The 26,581-nt window shown below is 41.5% G+C and overlaps 1 protein-coding gene and 1 long non-coding RNA gene across 4 annotated transcripts in view; both read right to left on the bottom strand.

Moving 5' to 3' along the window:
• LOC310738963 overlaps positions 1-26,581 on the bottom strand; it is a 97,434-nt gene that overhangs the window by 36,014 nt on the left and 34,839 nt on the right. The gene's annotated exons all lie outside the window — the stretch shown is intronic.
• nsd1b (nuclear receptor binding SET domain protein 1b) lies at positions 250-26,581 on the bottom strand. 3 transcript variants are annotated; one of them, XM_083564304.1, is made up of 23 exons: positions 26,284-26,581; positions 24,133-24,797; positions 22,253-22,394; positions 21,463-21,602; positions 19,453-21,349; positions 19,256-19,368; positions 18,883-19,171; positions 16,553-16,653; positions 16,409-16,457; positions 15,152-15,312; positions 14,904-15,011; positions 13,919-14,042; positions 13,613-13,813; positions 12,657-12,836; positions 12,399-12,555; positions 11,521-11,726; positions 10,110-10,222; positions 9,753-10,022; positions 9,561-9,677; positions 9,333-9,474; positions 6,735-6,841; positions 5,005-5,206; positions 250-3,113 (listed from the first exon to the last, which is right to left on the bottom strand). In XM_083564304.1, the coding sequence occupies exons 2-23, from the start codon at positions 24,496-24,498 to the stop codon at positions 2,596-2,598; spliced, it is 5,703 nt and encodes a 1,900-aa protein (XP_083420430.1). In that variant the 5' UTR covers positions 24,499-24,797; positions 26,284-26,581; the 3' UTR covers positions 250-2,595. The 3 variants fall into 3 exon arrangements, with proteins under 3 accessions (XP_083420430.1, XP_083420431.1, XP_083420432.1); XM_083564305.1 differs by having other exon boundaries at positions 26,023-26,515; XM_083564306.1 differs by lacking the exon at positions 24,133-24,797 and having other exon boundaries at positions 26,023-26,422.

Below are 26,581 nucleotides of genomic sequence, written 5' to 3'. Positions count from 1 at the left end.
AAGCAGATTGAACTAGCTACATAATTAGCTTTTTTTTTTTTTTTACATGCTTTAATGATAAGCTTGTGTAATTAAAGTAAAACTTTAGTAATTAACGTCTGCACGATGCTAGCTGCTAGTCTATTAGCCTCAGGTAAAAAACAGAAAAAAGCACAACTGCGTTAATGTGGTTTAATATTTCGACCGTACGTTTCTAATCCAAAGCCTGCCATGCTTCTGTGGTTCGCATAGTGTTAATCTACAACAAAATACTTTTACTGACCACTTTATTAGGAACACCTTCCTCCCTGCTTATTCAAACATCCAATCACATGACAGCAGTGCATTTCACGTGGGTTTAGTGTTCATATGTGATCTCTGTGGTGTCTCAGAAGTTGAGGACAGGCTGAACAAAACTGGACAGTTGATTTGGAAGTTTGGAAAAGCATTTATGAATCTATGGACCAAACCTGCTTTGAGACAGCAGTTCAGGCTGGTGGGGGTTGTGTAACGATATGGGGAATGGTTATTTGGTGTATAGTTGCCCCTTTAATAACCAGTCAAATCCCACACCCTATCCATGTACTGGTACTGATCTTGGCATCCATATCCGTCTACAAATGACCTTTTAAAATGTCTGAGGCACCACAGAAGTCCTCTGAACCTGCTTCAATGAACAACTAGTTCAAGGTACTACAACAGGAGCACTACTAGAGCACCTTTGGGAGATTAGCAGCATGAGCATTACAGGAATGTTTTTGTGGAATCAGGGCTGTTCTGAAAGCAAAGCGGGAGCGTTACTGTGGTGTTCCTCATAAAGTGCTGGTTACACGTGGACATTTCAGTTCAGCCTGAAGAAGACCAAGACTCCCTGATTAACATCCACTACCACATTCAGCCATCGAGTGAATTACTAACCATGTGATTATATTTCGGAATATAGACGAAGTGTTCTGGATACGTGAATGCCAAAGACTTTTTGAAGGAAAGGAAAAATCCACCCTGAACTTCTTGCATATCATCATGAACATATGAACTTCAGCAGCAACTTCAACTTCAGATTTGAGATGAAATAAAAAAATGTTATGGACGTTTTTTTTGCTAGTGGTTTTACCCAATATTCACAATGACAGTTACTTCATCTCTAGCTATAGACAGCGATGCAGCGGCTCTTTTTTTTTACTTTGATCCCTCTTATGCTCCGTCCTCCTCGTCTGTATGTTCAGTCATTTGAAAATATCCCTTACTATTCATATGAATATCGCCGTCTGTTACCTAGCTGAATTGCAATGCAGTGCATTGTGGAAGGTGTCGCTGTTTCTACATTTTTCACTAACACCACATTAGACGGAGAAATAGTTTTGCGAGAAAGTTGACGGTTATCCGTTGTGTTATTAAAGCTGGTTAAATGTTTCGGTATAAACGTTCATTATATGGACAAAAGTTTGTAGACACCCAGCAAAAGATTGCTATGTGCTGTTAACCTCCACTTTTCTGGGAAGATGTTCCACTAGATTTTAAAGATCTGTGTGAGATTCTGAAGGCAAGGAGGCCTGGGGTGCAGTCAGCGTTCACATTAATCCCATGTTCAGTAGGGTTTAGAGCTCTATCGCAGGAGATCTTGTGCTCCAACCCATGGAAAGCATATCTTCATGGATCTTTAACACAGGGGCATTGTCATGCTGGAACAGGTTTGGGTCTCCTCGTTCAATGGAGGGAAAATTTTATGCTAACGCAGCCAAAGATACAATCCAATACAATTGTTTGCTAACAGTTTGAGAAAGAACCACATATTACTGATAAAGCCAGGTGTCCTAATTCTTCTGTCCATATTGTATTTAATGTATTTCAATGTATTTAATGTATTTCAGATAACTGGCTTCACACTGCCTTCTTAGCACCACAGCGTCTATCTCAGGAGTGCAAACTGCTGCCCAAAATGGCTGTGCAACCGATTAAGACGCCGAACCTAATTATCAAAATGAACGTGTTAAAAAATTTAACACGATTGGAGCTCATTACAGTATAAGTGCACGTTTATAAGGCATTATAAAGTCAAACACTGACTGGACACACAAGAACCTCAGAGGGTCTTGCGCTATTGTATTTTTTCCTTGAATTCTCTATATTTCAGAATTTTCTTCAAGCCTCAATGGATTTATTTCCAGGTGAACCTGATGTGCAAATCCAGTCCTCGACTTCGAGGAGTTTCTACATGACAAATTTAAAGGGAAATAAATAAATCGAATTTCTTTTAAAAGGGGTTTGTAAAGTAATAAGTGCCGACCACACGTTTTAAAACCATCGAATCTGGCCTATTTTGTTTGTGGCTCTGTGGGAACCAGTCAGGCTTCTTAAAGAAAACATAGAAAAGTGGTGAGTGCAAAAACGTTCAGTTTCGGGTCTTTTTGTCCCGAACTCGAGGAAACACTTTCTTCCGTACAAAGTCATTACATGTTCATGCTTTGCACATCTAACAATAAATTGCACGAAAAAATTGTGCAAAAAAACTTAAAATAAAAATCGACTAAATCCTCCAGAGCTGATGATCCTTTTCTCCAGTTTCTTTCCTAATACGGTTTCTGTAGTGAAGAAATCATGTCTACTCGTCTATACTTATAAATCTGTATGCATTCCTAAAGTTAGTGAAACTTTCAGACCTCTTTTTGACCGACTGCAGTCTTCATCTTCCTCAGCAATTTTTACAATGTCCTCGTCCACATCCTGGTCCTGCTCGTGGTCCACCCAGTTTTCTTCTTCCCCACAAGAAGATATGGGTGAGTACGCACTGTTAAAAGTGACTGAAGAGTAAAGGAGTGGAGGGCTGGAAGGTGGGCTGGAGGACATCAATGGAGCTTCGGAGGACGGAGGATGTGCCGTGTTTTGATAAAGCGGTAACGCTTTCACTGGGTAAGCGTCGGCGTGTTTGGGGGGGTATTCGCGGATCTCGCCCGGTTCTAGAGGCTCGGGTCCACATGGGTCGTGTTCGCTGCATGACAGACGGCCGTCCAGCTTGGAGATGAAGAGCATCCCGTCGCGATGCTCCACGCAGTAGGAGCTCGGGCACATCTCACAGAATGACGCAGACTCCTGACCACACAGGTCGCACTGATGCCAAGGACACTCCCAACGCCCTACACACACACACACACACACACACACACACACACACACACACACACACACACACAAACAAATCAAGAATTGCAAAGCTAACATCTTTTCTGATATTCACACTACACAGTGGCCACTTTATTAGGAACAGGGTATGGAATCATAGAGCTCTGGAACTTGCTGATAACTGAATAATCAATCGATATAATAATATAATTTAAATTGATACTGGATAAAAAAAATTATAATTATTTATTAATTACAATTTTTTTTAATTTTATTTAAAAAAATAAAAAGGCAGTATGTAATCATTGTGCTAGATAGATATTAAAAAATATTAATATATTAATTCTTCTTCTCTCGGCTGCTCCCATTAGGGGTCGCCACAGCGAATCATCCGTGTCATTACTACTCTGTCCTCTACATCTGCCTCTTTCAAACCAACTACCTGCATGTCTTCATTCACCACATCCATAAACTTGGTGGTTTCATCCTCAGCATTCTCCTACTGATATACCCCATGTCCCTCCTCTGCACATGTCCAAATCATCTTAATCACACCTTCCTCACCTTGTCTCCAAAGCGTCCTACATGCGCTGTCCCTCTAATAAACTTACTGCTAATCCTGTCCATCGTCGTCACTCCCAACGAAAATCTCAGCATCTTCAGCTCTGCTACCTCCAGCTCCACCTCCTGTCTTTTACTCAATGCCACTGTCTCTAAACCATAAAACATCTCAGGTCTCACCACAGTCCTATTAACTTTCCCTTTCAGTCTCACAGATACTCTTCTATCACAAATCTTCTCCCTGCCCTTCCTCTCATTCACACACATGTACTCTGTCTTACTCCTACTGACTTTCATTTCCCTTTTCTCCAGCGTGTACCTCCACCTCTCCAGGCTCTTCTCAAACTGCTCCCTACTTTCATCACAAATCACAATATCATCCTGTCTGACCTCGTCTGTCAACCTGTCCATCACCACTGCAAACAGGAAAGGGCTCAGAGCCGATCATTGATGCAGTCCAACCTCCACCTTAAACCAGTCTGTCGTTCCTACTGCACACTTCACTGCTGTCACACTGTCCTCATACATGTCCTGCACCACCCTCACATACTTCTCTGACACACCAGACTTCCTCATACAATACCACAACTCCACCCTGTCGTACGCTTTCTCTAAATCCACAAACACACAATGCAACTCCTTCTGTCTTTCTCTATACTTCTCCATCAACATTCTCAAAGCAAGTGTCTGTGGTGCTCTTCCTCAGGATAAAACCATACTGTTGCTCACAATTGTTAATCAATCTGGTTAAAACCTCCACTGCCATCTCTCTAAAACATCTGCATGCTTCTACTGGTATATATATAAATATATTTATTATATTCTTTAATATTGAGAAAAACAAAAAAAAAAGTTATTTACAAAATTCATAATAAAAGACACTTTAAATAAACAGCTTGTAGTGTCAGTAATTCACTTCTAGAGGATGCTCTCATGCTGTATAATGCAACCTGGAAAAACTATGGATTTATGCAGATAGTTCCAGTGATTATCTGTTGGTGCTGATTAATTAACCTCTACTAAATTCCCCTCTGGGATAAGCTGAGTGGTCTATGTGTCTAAATAATTATTAAATTAATTATCTAATCAGCCAAATGTGCAGCGATGCATGAAGCAATCGAATCTCTGGCTGGACATTAGGACGTCAATAATCCTGAAGACTCCAGTAAGTTTCTAGTTTGGTTTCTTGGTTTGATGATAATGAGCTAATGATGTTTGATAATTGTTTTATTTGTAAACTGGTGATGGTGTGTGATGGGATTTGTCATGGAAACCATTCAAATTCAAAGCCACTCTGGATGGATTGACGTGACGTGACGTGACGTGACGTGATACGATACTGACCTGCAGGTCTCCTGGTCAGGTTGAGACAGTCTGCGTGATACACCTTTGGACATCCTGGTCTCTTACATGAAACCATCTGTCCACCATCTCCACAGCTGAAGCACTCGTCCTCTCGCTCCTTGGTCAGCTCTTGCTGTGACTTGCGCTTCGCGTGAGCTTTCCTCTTCATCTTACGGCCCTTGTCTTCTGCAGGAGGGTTATTCTAAAAAAAAGTTTAAAAGAACATTACATTTAAAAATACTTTTTTTGTCTACTACATTAAGAAAAACATGCCGTTCCTCAATACTCTAAAGTGAAAACATGAGGAGTCTGAAAGGAGAACCTGTGGCGAGAGTACGAGCGTAACCTCATGGTTCTGGTGAAAGTGTGTGTGTGTGTGTGTGTGTGTGACTAGAAAAATCTCTCCGTATAAAGGTCTGCTATATGAGGAAGTTCGTCTCAGTGGTTACGGCGCTGAGCTCCTGATCAAAAGGTCAGGGGTTCAAGCCCTGGTATCGCTAAGACGCAATTCTTGGGGCCCTTGAGTAAGTCCCTTACCCCTCTGTGCTCCAGGGGCACTGTATCATGGCTGATCCTGTGCTCTGACCCAAAGCTTCATAACATCGCTGGTACATGGGGGGTGGTAACTTAATGGTTAGAGTCATTGGACTTGATCATGAGTTTAAATCCCAGCCACACCAAGCTGCCAGTCCTGGGCCCCTGAGGAAGGCCCTTAACCCCATAGCTGCTCAGTTGTAGGAGATTTATCTAAGTCGCTTTAGATAAGAGCGTCTGTTAAACGCTATAAATGTATTAATGTACATGTGACAAGTATAAAGCACCTTTCTTTCGTTCTCGCAGGAGAATAAAAGACAGAACTACATCCATTATTCACATCGAGTTCTTATACATCACTACTTTGACTTTTCATACTGAAGTCCGTTCAAAAGTGAGAACTTTTAGAACTTTTACTCGAGTAAAGGAACAATGTACTTCATCCAACACTGAAGGGTTTATACTCAACCTACATACACAACTGAAACCAAATGGTGGACAGTAACAAACTGTATGTTGGTGATCAGTAGATACCAATCAAAAGTGCAAAACAGAGCGCGAACCTCGACCCTGAAACACAGCGAGTCACCTGCATTTTTATCCTCATAATTAAAAAGGAACAACTGATTTCACAAAATGTATTTGAAAGTCAAATATTAGATTTTTTGAAATGTAGTAAAAATACAGATAAAAATACAGATAAATAAATGATGAAGAAACTCCAGACTCGAACTCGTCACAACACATGTGACCTGATTTGCTTTTTGAAGTAGTTGAAAAGAAGGTTTTGTGTTCATAATAATTGTAATAGAAATCAATCAGTGTTTGAGTCATTAATATCATTCTATTAATAGATCAGTGTGCTGAGAGTCACATTCGAGTCTTTTCACATAAACTGAGGTGATTAAGCAAAGAGCAAAAAATGATAATAGGATAATTATAGCCATAATAAATCATAGTAATTTTGATACTTAAGTTCATTTAAAGGCAAAAACCTTTGTACTTTTATTGGAGTCAAATTCTACTTTAACTCAAATACATGGTTTGTGTACTTCATCCAGCACTGAAACCTATAAAACTGACAATGTTTCTGTAGCTCATGTAACGCTTAAAAGTCTGACTTTTCACTTTTAAGTTGACGAATGCTGTACTATTGCAGGTTTCTGATTAAACACTTAAAAATCCTCTGTTTTTACCTTTGGTCTTACACCTAGAAAGCCACTGCAGTTTGGCGCACCACATTTACACACGGTCTTCCCGTTGCCCAGACACTCCAGGTTGTAGTTGAATGTCAGCTCAGTGCCTTTAGAGAAAAGATACACACATAAGTGTATAATTACGTGATACTTTACAGCTGTGATGTGTTCAGAAAGGCTTGAGGTGAAGCATTTAGAGCGTTATAATGGTGTAAGGCCTTACAACTCGTTGTGGATCATCACCTTATACAGCATCTCACAAAAATGATATTCACCCCTCGCATTTCAGCAACCATTTTATTATATCTTCTCAAGGAACAATAGTAAAGAAACAAAACTTGGATATATTTTAGAGTAGTCAGTGTACAGTTTGTGTAGCAGTACAGATTTACTGTCCTCTGAAAATAACTCAACATACAGATGTTATTGTCTCAATAACTAACAACAAAATTGAGTACACCCTCAGTGAACATGTCAAAACTGTGTCCAAAGTGTCACTATTTAGTGTGAGCACCAGTGTTATCCAGCACTGCTTTAATCCTCCTGGGCATATAATTCACCAGAGCTGCACAGGTCATCGCTGGAATTCTCTTTCACTTCTCCATAATGACATCACGGAGCTGCTAGATGATTAAAACATTGCGCTTGTGTGAGCCACACATGCTGGACACCATCTGAGACAAACAAGTTTATCTTAGTCTCATCAGACCACAGGACATAGTTCCAGCAATTCATGCTATTGGACAGGTCGTCTTCAGCAAACTGTTTGAAGGTTTTCTTGTGAGCTTGAGATGAGACGTCCTTCTGGGAGGACGGCCTGCAAACTGACTAGTTGCAGTGTGTGGCGTACAGTCTGAGCACATAAGCGGACCGTCTGCTTCTGCAACCTCTAAAGCAACCCTGCAGAACTCATGTGTCTGTTTTTTGAAGCCGTTTCTGCACCCGACGCACAGCACGAGGACTTGAATTCTTTGATGGACCCTTGTGAGGTCTGTTCTGAGAGGAACCCGTCTTGGAAAACCTCTGTATGACCCTGACCACTGTACTGTATTTAAGTTTCAGAGTGTTACTGATCTTCTTACAGCCTCAGCATCTTTATTCTTTGTTCTTTAATCAAATAAATCACACGTGGTGTCAGTATTTTGCCTCTAGAGGCCGCTAGAGTACTGTATAACACAACCCAGAAAAACTATTTTGGATTTTTGCAGATAGCTGATAGTTCCAGCAATCAACTATCTGTGCCAAATAATGTGCAAAACAGATGGATCGGTTGACCTCTCAAAATTTACACAAGTTTTAATAAATATAAGAGATATAAGAGAGAATGTGTGAGCCAATCAGAATCAAGTATTCAGACAGATCATGCAATACTATTTGGTGTATAATATATGGAATAATTATATTTTTATGTATATTTGATTGGTGAGGCAGAGGGACTGAGCTGAAAAGTTAGGGCAATAAAGGATGCAGATGGAAACGTGTTGACTAGTGAGGTGACTGTGTTGAGAAAGTGGAGGGAGTGTTTTGAGTAGCTGATTAATGAAGAAAATGAGAGAGAGAGAAGGGTGGATGATGTAGAGATGGTAATGCAGGAAGTGAATAGGATTAGTAAAAAGAGAAACAGAGTAGTGGAAGCCAGGCTGAGAGAAGAGGTGACCATCTGTTAGCACCACATATGCATTATTTGCTTTGAGAATGTTGATGGAGAAGTATAGAGAAGGTCAGAAAAAGTTGCATTGTGTGTTTAGAGATTTAGAGAAAGCGTACGACAGGGTGGAGAGAGGAGTTGTGGTATTGTATCAGGAAGTCATGTGTCAGAGAAGCATGTGAGGTTGGTGCAGGACATGTATGATGCCAGTGTGACAGCAGTGAAGTGTGCAGTAGAAACAACAGATTGGTTTAAGGTGGAGGTTGGACTGCATCAAGGATAGGCTCTGAGCCCTTTCCTGTTTGCAGTGGTGATGGACAGGTTGCGCGAATTATTTTGTGATTTGTGGTGAGAGTAGGGAGCAGGTTGAGAAGAGCCTGGAGAGGTGGAGGTATGTGCTGGAGAGAAGGGGAATGAAAGTCAGTAGGAGTAAGACAGAGTACATGTGTGTGAATGAGATGGAGGGCAGTGGGCAGTGTGCAAGTTTATAGGACTGTGGTGAGACCTGAGATGTTGTATGGTTTAGAGACAGTGGCATTGAGTAAAAGACAGGAGGTGGAGCTGGAGGTAGCAGAGCTGAAGATGCTGAGATTTTCATTGGGAGTGACGACGATGGACAGGATTAGAAATTAGTTTATTAGAGGGACAGCGCATGTAGGACATTTTGGAGACAAGGTGAGGGAGGTAAGATTGAGATATTTTGGACGTGCCGATGGGGGACATGGGGTACTGCCATGAATGCCAGTGATGGAGCCAACAGGCAGGAGAAAAAGAGGAAGGACTAGGAGGAGGTTTATGGATGTGGTGGGGAAGACATGAAGGTTGTTGGTTTGACAGGGGGACAGAGGACAGGGGGTATGGAGACGGATGATCCACTGAGGTTACCCCTAACGAAGAAGAAAGAAGGTGTAGTTGTAGAACATACAGCTAGAAACGTGCACACTCCTTACCAGCAGCAATGTCCACCAAAGCAAAGAGTCCGACCCGCGTGTCTCCGTTGACGGTCCATTTCTGGGTCTCGCAGTTTGGCTGGCAGCAATGGTTCATGAATCTGGCCTGGTTGCCTTTGGGCCCTGCATCAATAATACGGTCCTGCCAGAGCGATATTTGGCATGAGAGAGTGGTTTCAGGTCATACTTTACTTGAATATAGATTTAATACGTGGTAAGGGGCGTCACCTTGTCTAGTGTCAGCAGGTAGAAATTCCCAATATCGTTCTCTTGCGCCTGCTTGATCCGAGCCCGGCATTCCTCCTCGTCAATCACCTCGCCAACATACTCGCTTACAAACGCGCCCTAACACCAAACAGGGGATTAGACACGATTTGTGTTTGACGCAGACTGGACTGAGGCGATTTTTCCGAAGCCTACCTTCTTGATGTCATGATAGCAGCGCAGGCCCCAGCCTCGAGACAACGTCCTGAAGATTTCCACCTGCGAGTACTCGCGCTTGGTGAAGCACTGGTTTTGGCAGCGCTCCGCCGCAGGGCAGACCTGAGGGTGGCATTCGTACAGCAGCATTCGGTTGATGCACTCCGAGTCCAGGCCGCAGGGGTTCTCGTCCGTTGCTTTGCAGTTGCAGCGTGGGATCTCGGACAAGTCGGCCGTTATGATTTGCACTTTTCCGATCGGTCGGTTCACCTTTCAGAGTCGGGTAAGATCGGGTCTGAAGTGTCTCTACATTGGGCAAGTTAGAAAAAAAAAAACACTTCGGTAGTGGTTTAATACCTTAATGTGTTTGTAAGGAGGAGGCTTCTTGTCATTTCTCCGGTCCTCCTGGAGCTGCCGGAGTTCCTTCTCTGCCTGCAGTTCTCGGAATCTTTCAGCAGCTTCGTCTAAAGCTAGAAACCCAAAAACACAATTTAAATTATGCCACCTCTTCCAGCAACAGAGAGAAACCATTAAGGCAAGGGTCCCCAAACCTATGGCTGAACAATGCTAGAGACATATTAAGAAAATGTCAATCTCTACTACAATACTGGTAGTCGCTCCGGCCCGTGTCATTTTCTGTTATGGACAGACCCAATCCCCATTAAAGAAAGGAACAATTATTTGGTACTCTGACTTTAAGGGACACATCTAGTACTTTTAAGCCTTTGAAGTTACTTTTCATTCATTTTTTATTCATATTCTGCAAGAGCTTTACTCTTGTCAGGGTTGTGGTAGATCTCAGTCAGATGCACAGGGAATACACTTGTGGGCAATAACTGGGCCATGCCCCAAGCTAAATAGCACGTATGGAGCTTTTAATGGACTAAACGTCAAATCATTTATCAGGAAATGAATGAAACAAATGCACTCCTCAAACCCTCCCGTGTCACCATCTGCTTGTTTACTTTTGCTTAACTTTTGGCGAAAAGCAAAAACAAGGAAATTTACTGTTATTGTCTCAAAAAAACGTTTCAGCTCCCCAACAACATTCTGAGGGTCCTTCATTCTTTATGTCCTTCATGACATAATCGGTCCATCACAAGTAATCATGCAAGGGCACTTTCACTTATCCCACCAATCAGCTTCCCTGTTTTTGACAAGTGGGAAGAAACCAGAGAACTGAGATGAAACCCACAGGGTCATGGGTAAAACACAATCTCATGGTTACATGCAGGACCCTGTAGTTGTGCAGGCATGTTATCGCAGTGTTGCTACACCAGAGTTTTGTTTGTTAAGTATATTTAAAACATCCACTCAATCAAATACTTAGAAATAAAATAAAAATTTAAAAAGTCCTGCATTAATGACCACAAGGGTTCGGATGGATCTGGTCAACGGACATGAGAGAGTCAATGAGGTCATGAGAAAAGATATGAAGGTGGGGAAGGTGGTAGCTTGGTGATTAAGGCATTGGACTTTAGAGTAAAAGATCATGAGCTCAAATCCCAGCCAGACCAAGCTGTCACCTCTGGGCCCCTGAACAAGGCCCGTAAGCCCATCAATGCTCTAATGGTGTCTGCCGAATGAGATAAATGTAATTTTTTTTATTCAAGCAGACACCATTATCATTGATTCAAATATAGCACTGAAGTGGTTTAAGTGTCTGTAGACCAAGCTGAAGTGCTACAGATCATGTCATAGTTTAGTTACGCTTTATTGGCAAACAACGGTAACGTTAACATGAATCGTCTTTATACATTATCAATACCTTTCCTATAAACAGAGTCGACCCCCTTTCCCATTTTCTCATTACTGTTGGCATCTCCTTCCATGTAAGGGAAGACCCGAGCCTGGTAGGTCCACAGGTAGTCATTGGAACCGAAGAAAAGCACCGGAAACTCGCCGACGTCATGCCTCATTCGCAGGATGTTCTCTGGAATGTCTCGAGGGTTACTGACTTCTGCAGGCCACCATCTGATACAGAGCACACAATCAATGAATCAAAACCACAACGATCATGTGATCATCTCAAATGCTGTCAATATGTGAATCTTCATAATATTTTTATATTTTTAATAACATGTTTATTATACACTATATAAGCGAATGTGGACACCTGAGCATAAGGTTGATATGTGCATTTTTAACCATTCCATTCCACATTAAGTGCTGTTATAATAACCTCCAATCTTCTGGGAAGATGTTCCACTGGATTTTGTGGAGATTTGTGGAAATTCATTCAGCCATTAAGGATGAATGTTAGCCTTTACTAACATTAAGGGTGTTAGTAAAGTCAGGTCCTCATCTTACCACTGATGTAGGTGAGATGAGGAGGCCTGCAGTGCAGTCAGCATTCACATTCATCCCAAAAGGTTTTGGAGCTCTATACCAGGAGATCTTCCACTCAAACCCATGGAAAGCAGATCTTCATTTGTGCACAGGGGCACTGTCATGCTGGAACAGGTTTGAGTATCCTAGTTCAAGTAAAGGGAAAATTTCATGCTACCACAACCAAAGACATCGCCAACGTTGTGGTAACAATTCGAGGAAGAACCACATTTGGCTGGGAAAAGTCAGGTGTCCTAATACTTTTGTCCATACAATGTACAGCAGATAAAGTGGCGTTTTGTCTGAGCTGGGGCTGACCTGTATCGGCCCACTTTGACCCACACCACTTCTTTGTAGTGTGGTTTCTTGCCGGCTCGGCAGTCGTTACAGAACCAGCTCCCCTCGGGCATTTCGATGTGCAGACACTCGCGGTGAAAAGCTGCGGGACAGGACTCACAGCAGAGCAGGCTTCCTCCTGACATCACCAAGATCCCAAACAGAAAAGTTTAATCAGCACTTTCCTTCCCAAACACCACAGCAGACACGGTTAAAGCTCCAAAAGTAACGAAGACTGACCTTCGGAGCAAACAAAGCACCAGCTGACGTTGACGTGTTCGTGATTGCGGCAGCCCTTTCGTGGCGTGAAGTGGTTAGGACACAGGATGCTGTTACTGGACAAGACGACGCTGCCGGCAGGAATGCAGTAATCGCCAGCGTGGTACGCGGCGGGGCATCGTACGCAGTGGATCAGTCGACCTGCAGAGGGTGAAGAGTTCAGGAAGGTCATTTCCCAGCGGAGACCAAATAACTATCGCAATAAGTACTGTGTTAATATAGAATTCTAACTAAGTCTGATGTCCGGCACAAGAAACCTGTCAGGGAATTAATTAATATATAATAATAATATAATGATATATAAATCTAACTATTTGACTAACCATTAAACAAACATGGATAATCTTATTTACATATGTTATACGCAGTGTTTGTGAAAAGTGTAAAAACACAAGTGTTTTATGGGTTTTGAGACAAATGCATGTTCCTTTTGTTTCTATGCAAAAAACCTCAATAAAAGGGAAAAAAAAAACACAAAAATTGGACAGTGAATGAGTGGAAGAACGTTCTGTGGAGTCCAAATGGGACATTTTTGTTTTTAACAGAAGGACGTAATGGTTTGAAGCTTAATGGTTGGGGGTTGTTTTAGAGCAGGGAAGCTTGAAGACGTATAAGTAACCCAACATGGCAACCATTCCATACTTTAACACCATGCAATTCCGTCTGGCCTGCAGCTCATTGGAAGCGACTTCACCGTACAACAAGTTCTGAGTTCTGTGGGTGTTATTTAGAGAGCAATCAGTCGTCTGGAGTGATAACTATCAAGAAATGGCCTGCCCAGTCACCGCACCTAAATCCTACTGAACTGCTCTGCGATGAAGTGACAACTTGAAGGTTCACAAATAATTTCTTAATTTTCTCGGGATATTTAATAAACCTTTTGCAGTTACTCGTTTGTATGACTGAGAAATGAAGACCTTTATAAATAGAAGGGTTGTTCGGGTTGCAGATGAAGCAGGCGAGACACGCGTGGAGGGAGCAGCGGAAGCCTCGATTTAAGGGCACTGTGAGGGCGTTGCTGGCGACGCACTCTCCGTGGTAGAACTTCCCGCAAGCAGGAACCATACAGCGCCTCACGTCATCTCCGAGCTTCTTACACATAAAGCATTCGTGGAGGCCTGGAATTCAAACACACCTCTCAGTTCATTTGCAACATATGAACATAGAACATAAAATAAGCCACTGTTCTACCGCGCCATCTGTTTGAGTCGGTCAACGCCCACCAGAAGTGCACTGCTGACACAGAAACTTTCCGGCTGGAGGCTCCGTCAGGCCGACACACTGTGGGTGGAATGTTCTGCAGCATTGGCCTTCACACAGGAGAAGTTCTCCCTGTTTCTCACAAACCTACACACACAGGAAACAGGAATGAAGGAATATTCCGGAAAGGAATGTTCCATAAAAGCACAATAATAACAGAACAATTCTTCTTAAACAATTTTATGTCTGCAATTCAGTCTCCTCAATCACAACTCCATTCATACATCTAGAGTTCTTATTGCACCTAGTGGACAAACATAGGAATTGCAACAAGCCTTATTAGAGGCCAACTGGGGGCAGGGCTCACGCTGCCCCATGAACACTATCTGAACATTTTTCTTGAAGTGGCGCAGGAGAGAGGATAATAGCATGGTTTTCATTTGAGATGTTTTATGCCAATGTGGACTGGTTAAACAATATTCTGCAGCCATCAAGTTCTCATATTTAAAAATTTCAAATTGTTATATTTGATATATATTAGGTTTATTGATTAGGTCAAATATTTAGAATTGGATCTAATATATTTCTGTGAACAACGACAAAGTGTAAGTGTCTGTGAGGTACAGACCCGTTTCTATTGTACATTTCTATTGAAAGATATTTTTCAAAACAAGAAAGAGTGGATGCATAATTTGTATATGTCAGAAATGTGTGCGCACCACAGATTTCCAAACAAAAGCCAAACATGTATATGTGCCCTATTTCCAATTACCTAGTTTTTTGACCTAGTTTCTGGTCTTTTGTGTGAATTTTGGTGGTAAATTGAGATTTTTTTTTTTAAAACCTGGCAACCCTTGTTAATAGCTCAAATGATTCATCAAACCGAGCTGTTAGAATGCATGTCGGATGACTGTGTAGCTTCTCCAAATTTACTCGAGGCCATGCTTCCTTTAATGTTGTCCTACATTACCAAAATGTACATCCACAATCCCGCTGAAGAGAACTGACCTGACAAACGCTGTCTTTCAATAATACACCACTCCCTTTCTCCACTGAAAGTCTGTTATAAGCAGATTCATTTTTCGTCTCAGGGCACTCATCACCAGGGTCGAATTTCTAAAAAAAACAAACAAGGAATATTTTAAGTTAAAAAACAATTAACCATTGATTTAACCTGGACAGTCAGAAGCTCATGAAACGCAGCTATATTATACTAATAATTTTTCCTGCATGAGATCACAGAAACCAGGACTGACCTCAGCTTTAGCACATTTCCGGTCCTTGGCTGTCTCAGGGTTAAGCGTGTCAGGGTTCGTTGGCGTGATGCCTGCCTCCGTTGCTGTGCAGGAAATTGGGACACTCTCTTCAGGAGTCGATACGGCAGGCTGCTTGTTCTTAGTTTTCGATTGTCCTAAGCCTATTTTGGACAAAATAGGAATTACATGAAAAGAAACCATGGTGAAGCACAAGTTCACAGGAGAGAAATGTGTGGTGACTGTGGGAGATATTATCATATTCGTAACTTAAAAATAAATTCTGGAGATGTATAAGGCTCCATATAAGGCCCTGTTAGTAAAATACGTAATTTGACAAATACGTAACAAGTAAAAAAAAAGATTCGGACATACGAAAGAGTATTTCTGTGCCAAATACGCTCCTTCACAAATGTTGAGCTCAGTAGCTCCTACTTTTATACCAAAGACTGTTGAAAGAACATTTACTTATAATCTTATACTCCAGTGCTCATGTTAGTTCTCACTCTCCAGTGTTCTGTATTGTTGAAAGATTTATGATCAAACTCTTGATGTCACCCAAATGAGGATGGGTTTCCCTTTTGAGTCTGGTTCCTCTCAAGGTTTCTTCCTCATAACCTCTAAGGGAGTTTTTCCTTGCCACAGACGCTACGGCTGCTCATCAGGGATAAATACACACCATTCACATTGACTGTTGATTTCTGTAAAGCTGCTTTGAGACAATGTCTGTTGTGAAAAGCGCTATACAAATAAACTTGACTTGACTTCAGAGTTTTTTCTTTTAAATAGAGTCCTGATAGAGTCACGAAGAGAGGAATTCCTCGTATAAGACCTTCTCCAACCAGAGCGGGACCAAGAGCACACCCACCACCGTGCTTTATTCATTCGCAAGAGTCCTCTGCATCGCAACACCGTTTTTAGAGTGTGAGGGAAGGAGAACTTACCGTATCGACACATCCTGCTGTAGTCAAAATCAAATAAATCTTACAAATTGTACAACATGTATTGAAATGCTTTTTACCACAACTTTTTAGATTCACCCACCTCTAGAAGATCAGCTGTTTTCAGAGAGAAGCGTAATGATGTAAATCTGCTAAAACTAAAGAATCTTTAGAGATATGATGGATGCAGTACTACTCTATAGCTACTCGTGATGAACATGATATAAGCTATTCTGTATTCACATACTAAAATGGTTCACTTTTTTTTTTGTATAATGAACCAGAATTTTTTTAAATATTCACAAATGGACCTACCAACCTGCATGAGCTGGAGCATGTCCTGAAGAACAGTTCCTCTGGGCTTTTACCTAGCAGAGAATTGTTTTCAATTTGATTAATTCATCTAAACCTGAAGATGAATATCAGGAAAATGTGTTTAATGTCAAAGTCCGGTTGCACAAACCTTCTTTTTTGGCATCAGGATCGGTTCGGCTTCGATAGAACTCTCGAGAATTTTCTTAGTGGGCTTCCGTTGCCTCTTGGTGCTTAAACAGACGCCATCGCCTAAACAACACCGACACATTTAAGATGTTAATAACACATGGGAGGTCAAATACCAACTTGAACAAACAACCAAAAACAAAATACACCATGATGTTTTTATTCAGCATTTTATCAACACAATTAAATTTTTTTAATCCAAATAATCGAAAAAAATTATCGTCCGATTAATCGATCATCAAAGTAATCGTTAGTTGCAGCCCTAATGAAAACTTTACAATTATAGCATTTTGAAGACCCATATCCTCAGAGCGACTTACAATTATCGGATTTATACACTTGGCTAATGTTGTGTCTAACCACTAGACCACCAGGAGACCTACGCTGTGTCTACATTAATACGGATAAATTCGAAAACACCGTATTCATCTTAAAACACTCCGTGTCCACACTTTTGTGTTCGATCGTTTCCCAAAAGAATTTGCTCATCCACACCGAAACGCGCACGTCCCTGTACCGCACATGAGCTAAAATTGTCCTCCTGTGAATAATGACTCAAAAATCCGTATTCGAAAGCCTTTGTTATCCACTTTGGAGAGCATTTTCAAAAAAGCTACATCTGTGTTGACTGAAAATGAAGTCTCAGTGGGAACGGAATACCAAAATGGAGAGAAAAATATGTGATTTCAAATAAAAACGTAGAAATGTGGACAAGGCATGAGATCTGAACTCATATCCTTTCGATCAGCAGTTTAACCTCTTTCCCAATGAGTTACCACTTCAGATAGACAGCGGCAGTTCCGTTTCGAGCGAGGGCTTGTGTCTTAAAAGAGTCTTGAATCTACCAACAGGGGGGTTGAAGTCCTTCACGGTTTATTTGAAACCCTTATTACAATCCACACTATGAACATTATACGGCCAAAAGCATGTGGACACCTGACCATCACACCCATATATGGTTCTCATACTGTGGAGATGAAGTTCAAAACCCTCAATTGTACAGAATGCCTTTGTATGCTGTGGATACAGTTTCTTTTCAGTTGAACTAAACGTTACAAACACTGTTCCAGCATGACAATGTTGAGGTTAGAGAGGAAAACCTCAGAAGGAGATTCGTTCAGTACTCCAGCCCCTCCTCTAGAACAGCCTTTACCTCAAAGCGGAGAAATGCGAGTTCCACTTCCCCAGCACCTCGTTTCTCCATTCACCATATCACTAATGCTCTTTTGGCTAAAGGAACCTACAGCCACGCCCCCAAAAAATTATATATAAGCCTTCCCAGAAGAATGGATCTTAGGAATAAAATAAAGTTAATCTGAAATGAGACGCTTCATATGTGAGTATGAATTTAATGGTTAGGTGCCCACAATATTCCGGACATATGGTGTATTCTTCTATATATATAAGTATACTAAATTTTGAGATCTCTTAATTTGAGGGGTGTGATTTCGACATCCAATCATTTTTATGTCCGGAACATAGTTAAAAGCTGTTTTTTTTCAGGAATGTATTAAGTGGCGGACCACAAGTTTACAAGCTAGAGTTAGCACAGTGTCACTGTGGACACTCACTCGGCACCGGAAATACGACTCGTGGTGCGTTGTTTTGTGCGAAATTGCGGCAACGCCCGACTTTACGACAGTCTCGCGATACGAATTCTTTTACGTCCTCTCCAAGAATTACTCTTAAAATCATGACAATTGCGCATATCGAGGGAGTGAAAAAATGAAGGATAGAAGAAATATAGACATTTGTGAAAGTATGCTGAAATAAGTAGAACAGTATTAATAATTAATAATTAATATTAAAAGTAAAACACACTTAGACTCACTTGTATACACATCTGTATTACCTTCTACAGTTCTAACGAATGTAAAATATTGAATTGAATTTTTCCATTGATTTATGATTATGGTTTTATTCAATCAATTTAATTTTTGCCAATTTAATTGATTACACAATTTAATTAATATAATAAAAAGTGTATTGCATTGATTCGGATTTTTTTCTATTTTACGAAATATTGTAACATTATTATTATAGTATTATAATGGTATTATATAATATTGTATCATTATTATTAAAAATTGTTGTAAAAATGTAAACTGTTCACAAATATCGATAATAATAAACTGCGTTAATAAAAAAAAAAACGACAAGCAATTTTATGTTTTGCATTTCTTTCGCCCTCTGTACCAAATCTGATCCGAATCTAATTGAAAACCGAGGTACGCCCCGAACCGTGAATTTTGTGTACCGTTACACCCCCACACTACATACAGATCTACTTACCGACGTTGGAACCATTCTGAATTAGAAGCTGCTCCTTGAAACAATGTTCTCCATATGAAGACGATGACGTTTCTATTTCCGGAGGCGGAGTCAGAGTATCCACAGCCATCTCCTGACTCTCTTGACACGAAGTCGTTTCTATCACCGGAGGAGTTTTAGACCTCTCTTCAGGAGGAGGAGTCAGAATTTCCGGTAAGGGATGTGGTACACAGGGTTCTGCACGGGGTTCAAGGTGTTGCTGTGCAGCTGAGAATTTCTCAGTGATGTGATCAGGAGTGTTTTTAACAACCTGAGAAAGACCGTGGAAAACGATCCATTAAAGATTCAGGAAACAAACAGTAAGAAAAAAAAGAAACAGCTGAATAAAAAGTACCTTCCGAGAAGTTTCCGTCTGCTTCCTGGGTTTCTTCTTAGTGGCGAATATGTGATCGTACTCCTCTGTCCACTCGATGAGTCTTTTGCTTGGCTTTCTAATGCGTTTGCTCTCTAGAAAAGACAGATTTAATGTTGTGACAAAACAGACAAAAGTGTTAGGACGTACAATAACAGTTCTTCTAGCCCTTATCTTACCTGTGGGGAAACTAGAAATCTCACAGGCATTCGGAGTGATGTTTGTTGCGTTCATGGATATCGATGAAGCAGGTGCTGTCTTTTCATCACCAGGTTCCACCGTCCTTTTCTCTTCTGAAGGCAATATGTGCGCACGTCCTGGTCCTTGATCGCTTTTGTTCTCCGCCTCCGCCTTTCTGTTGTCCTGTTCAAACTTCTGCCAGCGTTTTTTAGGTACACTTCCAAAAAAACTATTCTCCAAGTCCTCAGTGAGGAGCTTGAACCCCACTGTTGGCGCGTTATCTGATTTTGCATGTTCTGGCAACCCAGAAGGCAGAGAAATGCTATTATGGCTCTTCCTAACAGCAGGTTGACTTTTTCTGCTAGGTTTTTTAACCGGTTTTGGTAACACAGAGAAGCTCGGACCCTGCTGAACAACACAACCATTGACCTCCCTCATATCAGGACCAAACTTGGCAGTTATTTTTCTTTGTTTGGACTTCAAGCTAGAACTTTTGCTCTGCCCATACTTCTTCAGACCTGACGACGTGCACAGATCTTTATGATTTTTAACACGACCTGTATTAGCCTTTTGAACTTTTTCTGAAATCACAGGGGGCTCCGCTTTAATGAGCTTTTTTGGCGGTAACGGCTCCATGACTAAGGGTCGGCCATCTTTTTCTCGACTATCATGTATATCCTTCAACAGCATCAGGAACGTGCTGTATTTATAATTCACATCCGGACGAAATGTTGCAGACTTTCCATTTGTCTCGTTTTCCAGTGACTTGAAGGTTATTTCTCTTATGTCGTTCCCCTCTGGAATATTTACACGGAACGGAGATTGTGTAGAAACCATCGACCTCCGATTCCCTCGATTCTCTTGTTTCAACTCTGACGATTTCAAACCAACCAGTTTAGAGGATATCAAACAAGATTCGTCTTCCGATTTTACTTCATTGTCTTCCAGATCGGACGGATCTACAGACGCCTTGGAAACAATTTTAGATTTCCTGTCCACTTTTACGTTGGACCCTGCGGAAAATTTCGGCCGGGTTGGTTTTAGTTTTCTCTTTTCAGCAGAAGCACATCTCGTAACGCATTTATCGTTCTCAGGTTCACTACTTGAGAGATGTTGTTTGAGATCTTGGCTAGATGGCGGCTGTAGCTGAGCGTCTTCCATAGCTTTCAGCGCTCTAGTCATCAATCGACTGCTAGCTGGAAGACATGCGACTCTCTTGTCGAGGGGTTGTTTAGAATCTACATACTGCTGTTCAGATCCCGTGTCTCTGGATTTCAAACTTCCCGACTCAGGAATCTTGATCTTACATGATACTTTACCAAAAGAGCAATTGACAGACTTAATTCCTGCACGACTAAACACCCCGCTAGTTTGTCCTTTTCCAGCTTTGCTAAACCACAAACCACCCTGGACTTCAACATTCTTCTTTGCGTCTTTATCGTTCTGGATTGTAATTTGTCTAACAGGGTGATCTGGAGTGGCGTTCTGTGAGGCTCGGCCATCGCTTTTGGAACATCGGCGGATTTGCGGCACGGAGTCGATGTCGGAATAGGGATTATCCAGCACCTCGTCTTCGCTTGTCTTTCCACAGACTAACTTGTCATACTTTGTAAAAAACACAGCAGAAGACTTCTTTGGCTTCTTTTTGCATTTCGACTTGCTCAAAGCGCTTCGGTCTTTATGTGAAATCTTCCCATTGGCTCGGCAACCGTTTTCAGGGATTCCCGGGAGCAACCGGGAGTTAGACACTTTGACTTCTTGACTTTTCGTTTGTCCATCAGCTGAGCTCGTTTCTTCTAATTCGGACATTAGAACGGGTATCCTGGGCTTATCCAGGAAATGCGCCTCAGCCTCAGCAACACTACAACTCCACGAGCTCAGAAAGCGTGTGGGCACCTAGAATAGGAATATAAAAGATACAATAACTAATTGGTTAAATGTGTTTGGTCAAATGTTGTGATAAAATGAGAAAAGAAAAAAAAACATTAATGAGGTAAAAGTGGTCTCACCCCTCGCTGTGGACCGGGGAGATTGTGAAACTGATATTCACCAACAAATATATGCATGGCTTTCTCAGAGACCCAGGCCTCTTCCTCAGGTTTCCCAAACGTCCTAATATAATATTGGCGACAGGGATTATCGCTCGACTCTGACAAAACCACAGCACAGGAAAGAAAAAGAAAAAGCTGGGGGTCTTAGTACTATAGGTTAAAAAAGTCAACTTTCTTGTAATTTTTTTGGCTCACGTATGACCTCAATCTTCAAATCAGAAACCGATTCCACCACACCAAAGTTTGGCACTTAAAGTCCGCACTGAGCTTTTTAATGTGATTGAGGTGGAATCAAAAAGTTTCAAAACTTGCTCTGTTTACACAAAAGTACTTTATTTATCTACGTTTACACACTTTCACCTTTACAGTAGTCCCCTTGCTCTCCTGCCACTCCTGGAATGTGTCCTGGAAGTCTTCCAAGGGTTTCCAAATGGTTTCGAGCCCCTCGAAGGTCTTTCAGTGATGCGCTTTTGAAGCGCACATTCTGCTCAAAACACCTCAAACGACTCGTCACGGCGTCGCCGTATGTCAAACGTACGTCAAGTCGAACGTCTCTGTGGCAGATTTGCCCAGATTCATGCAGAGTTTCACGTTTGCTCTTTGTTCTAACTTGCCCATGATGAAATCGCGGACTTGGTTACACCATTCGACTCGAAACTTTTTGATTCCACCTCATATTGTATTTGCAATATTAGAATTCCAGATCAGGATTTAAGGTGTTGCAGGAAACTTCAGTAAATTAACCTACTTTTTATTCGGTGATATGTTTCCAGTGTAGGATCGCTGATCACGCGACATGGCCACCAAGGCCTACGGTTGAACTTGACCCAGGTAACTTCACCTTCAAGGTACTTTACTGGTGGAAGAGGCTTCGGCTTTGCATTGTTTATCTGCTGACAGAAAAAAAAAAAAAGGTTTGAAGTAAATAAAACATACAAGAAATAAAACCATGCATCTTCCTTTTGTTTCTATGCAACAAACTCGTTCATTTAACTTAATGAAGAGTACTTTTGACCAAACAAATCTTGAAAGGTCCATATGTTCCACTTTACGTTCATTGAAAAATCCTCCCTTAGCATAAAGAACAGAACTCTACACGCCGAAGATCTTCACTAGTTGGAGATTCTTTCTTGAGATCCAGTTCATCCCAGAGCAGTTCAGTAGGATTTAGGTGAGGTGACTGGGCAGAGCTTTCCATGATAGATATCACTCTAAACGTCTGTTTGCTCTTTAAATAACTTTTACAGAACTCAGACGTACGCATCGAATCATCGTCTTGTTGTACGCAGTCGCAGTCCAGACGTAACTGCATGGTGTTGAAGTATGGAATGGTTGCGATGTTGGTTTACTTTCACTTTCTGGAATAAGTCTCCAACCTTCTCTGCTCCAAAACAACCCCAAACCATTAAACTTCCACCTCCATGTGTGAGTGTGGGGGTGAGGGAGTCTGATCACATCTTCTTCTGTTCTCTATCTCACAAGTTCTTCTGGTGAAGACAAAAATTTCCCATTTGGACTCCACAGAACTTTTCTTGTAGTTATTCAATGTCCAATTCTTGTGTGTTTTTGCCTTTTAACAAGTTTGTTGCATAGAAATCTGTATAGAGTTACAGATATCTCTCAAAAACCTTTAATTATGTTGCTATAATCCAATTCAAGGCCTCTGAGGTAAAGACACAAAATAAGCTTTATAGTTACCCTGCTGAGCCTCTGATTATATTATTTCTAGCATTTGAATTTGAGGTTTCTACTGGATGGGAGTTTCAGCTCAATGAAATACATCTTTGTTTAATTTAAGTATTAAATATATTCCACTGAAACAAAGAAAATCCAGCACAGAACTTGAATGAAGTCTGTTTTGAGTGTGCTGCTTCACTTGGACTCAATTAAATTTCATGAAGTAGTAAACCTACGTACCACAAGTTCTAGAACAAATGCTTAGCTTAGCTGGTAAGCTAATCAAGTACACAATACATCTGTATTTAATGGAAAAATTCTCCATGAAAATCTTTTTTATAAATACATTTATTCCAGATTTTTACATTTTTGTATATGAGTACTATATTTATATTACATTTCTACTATTTTATTACGCGTATGTTTCCTGTGCCTTGTTGCACTGTGGGACAAGAAAACACTTTTTTCTGCATCGCAATCACACGTTTTTAATATGTATTTAGCAAACAGAACAACCACGAGCTCTTGAACCACATAATTAAAAACACAATCTTCATCTTGACCTAAAGAAACCAAATGCAGCAGCGCTTTAGTACTTTAGGTCCAAAGATTCAAATTTCATGCTAACAGTGCGCTAATCGTTTTATAGATTGCTAATAACTAGCCAAGTTACACTGCTAGACCAAAAATATTGCATCTGCTATTCAACCATGTGGTTCTGTTAAAAGTTGGAGAAGCACAGTAGCACAGGACGTCTTTGGATGTGGTAGCATGAAATTTTCCAAGCTTTGGAGTTGAAGATCTTGCTGAGCTCTGACCTCAATCTTATTCAATCTGACTTTACTAAACAGAATGCATCTTCACAAAATCTGTTGGAACATCTTCCTAAAAGATTGAAGTTTAGTATAACAGCAAAATAGGAAAAAGCAAAAAATTAGAACAAGAACTTGCCGCTATTACGTCATCACGGATGCCCTCCAGAGATCCTGGATCGTAGTCGCCATGCTCTGACTCGTCCAAGTCATGTTTTCCTGACCTACAGGCCTTTGTTCTTTTTTTGCCTTTAGATGGACCATGGTGTCTATCGAAAAGTCTGCATTTCTGCTTTAGATTTGTATCTTCTGTATTGCTGCTACAAGGCTTTTCAGGCAAAGACCTCAGGCCTGTGTCTTCATCTTCCTCCTCATCCTCGAACAAAATAGACTCAAAATGTAAGCTGTTTGCGAATGGACTGGACGAATCGAGACTGAACGCTGGACTGGGAGGAGACATGCAAGTGCTATCTTCAGTTCTAGAATCAGGCAAAGCTGTGTCCATGTTTTGTACGTTTCGAGAAGCTTAAAGTGCTATTGAGTCAACTCATTACTCGTACTCGTGGACTGTGTGGATTCTAAATCAGATCCAGAGAGTTTTCCTTGGAGGTCTGGAGGTCCTTGGAGAACCGTCAGCAGTCCTTCGTTTTGGATTCCGCTATGTGGAAGCGAGACTTGAAGGCTGAGCTTCAGAACAAGTGCAATAGGTGATGTTTTCCATATGATAAGATAGAAGATGTTCAGCTTTTCTGGAGGACGTCCGATCATTCAAGCATCCGTATCGGCCCCTTGCCTCGGACACAACTGTAAAATAATTCACACAATAATGAAATAAATCAATATATTAAGGTGTGTTAGATACAGCGACCTTCTTTTAGAACCTATTCCAATGTTAAATGGCAGTACATTGCATTCACACACTCACTCACACCCAGGAAACATCTACACTCCGTTCGAAATACCTTAGAAATGGGAACTCGTTACAAAGTGAAAGGAAAATGAATGGATGCTAACATCCTTCTGTTAGCATCAAGCTAGTCATCTTCATGAAATGTTTACGATATTCCACGGAAGTCAGCGTACAATTAAATGCAGTGGAACGCATGTAAAAGTGTCTGAATGCTGTCACTCCACAAGCTGTGAGCAGCCATGTTGATCTGAAGTCAAAGCTCTGAACTCTGGGTTGAGGACACCCAAGGAATCTCGGGGAATTCCAAATCGAGGAATCGCTTCTTTGCCCGAAATTCATCTGGAAGCAGAAGTGGTGTAACCAACATCCTGAGCTTGTCTTTAAAAGGCGCGAGGAACCCGATGGAAATCTTCAGAAACACGAGAAGAACATGCAACTATGGGAAACTTCCACAGGCAAAAACACAAATCAACATGCATGTAACAAAGCTCAAAGTTATAGGATGGACTGCTCTGCTAAACCTGGTTTAGGTTTGGGTCTTCATCTGTGATCAGGATCTCACAAGCATTTAAGTGTGCTCAGAAAGGTCATCACACATCTCACAGGGTTCGCAGTAGACCTCAGGTAGACGAGAAAACCTGTGGAAGTGTTTAGGAATATTGAACATGGACATTGCTGAACATGCAGCAGGACTTCTGGCGCGCGCGTGTTTTGTATGTGTGTATGTGTGTGTGTGTGTGTGTGTGTGTGTGTGCAGCCGCCCTTGCGTGCTCCTTGGCGCACATGTATGACACACACTGCTGACGAATGCGCGCGATCCTCTCATCATCCTTGAGAGGAAGTCCAGGAGAAGATAAAGAAGATGAAGAAGTTTATTTTCACATGAATTTCAGATGCGGTTTTTCGCACGTCGGCGCGCGCGGGCGCTTTGGAAAGACAGCACGCTCGAGGAGGTTCTTCTTCTTCTTCCTCTTCCTCTTCTCATGGATGTTTAGCCTCCTCGTATAATGTTCCTCACCCTCACACACACACACACACACACACACACACACACACCTTACAGTGATCAACCTGCGTCCAAATCCCGTTATTAAATTAAATGCGTCTAAAAGATCTTACCATTCCCGTTCTCGCACGCGCTCTTGGACATGCGGCCTTTTTCCTCCAAAACAATGTATCTGTGTGTGTGTGTGTGTGTGTGTGTGTGTGTGAGCAAATCACTAGGCCGAGAAACCTGAGCGCATAATTCTTGACAGTGACGCTAGCGGCCCCTTTCTAAACAAAATACACTCACACACACTCACACACACATGCACACACACATTCACACGCACACACTGCGCCACCGGACTCACGAACACGTTACCGGGGGGCTCTTACTTTCTCTCCATTGAAACGGTGATGGTTTCTTCTCGGCGTGTCGACCTGCCCCCGGTTGTGTCTCCAGCCCCTGCCTGCCTGTGTGTATGAGTGTGTGTCATGTGTGTGTGTGTGTGTGTGTGAACAGCCAATCCGTCGCGGCTCTGGCTGTCCTGCGCTACATTTGTTACTTTAACACTTCCTAAAACACCGTACCCACACACACACACACCTGCCACCATGATGTTGATGATGATGGTTATAATGATGATGATGATGATTCCTCACACACACACACACACGCATACACACACATGCA

The sequence above is a fragment of the Silurus aristotelis genome (assembly GCF_946808225.1).
Source record: "Silurus aristotelis genome assembly, chromosome: 16".
Lineage (NCBI taxonomy): Eukaryota > Metazoa > Chordata > Actinopteri > Siluriformes > Siluridae > Silurus > Silurus aristotelis.
The sequence above is the reverse complement of the archived record's forward strand: the minus strand, read 5'-3'. Positions and strand labels throughout refer to the sequence as shown.

What these genes read in the sequence shown, in the direction of transcription:
- nsd1b (XM_083564304.1), bottom strand. Translation starts at nt 24,498, where the DNA reads ATGGACACAGCTTTGCCTGATTCTAGAACTGAAGATAGCACTTGCATG. An exon ending in AACATATCACCGAATAAAAA is followed by an intron (nt 21,603 to 22,252) that starts GTAGGTTAATTT and finishes TGGTTTTGTCAG; the next exon opens with AGTCGAGCGATAATCCCTGT. An exon ending in CCTGACCAGGAGACCTGCAG is followed by an intron (nt 3,114 to 5,004) that starts GTCAGTATCGTA and finishes GTGTGTGTGTAG; the next exon opens with GGCGTTGGGAGTGTCCTTGG.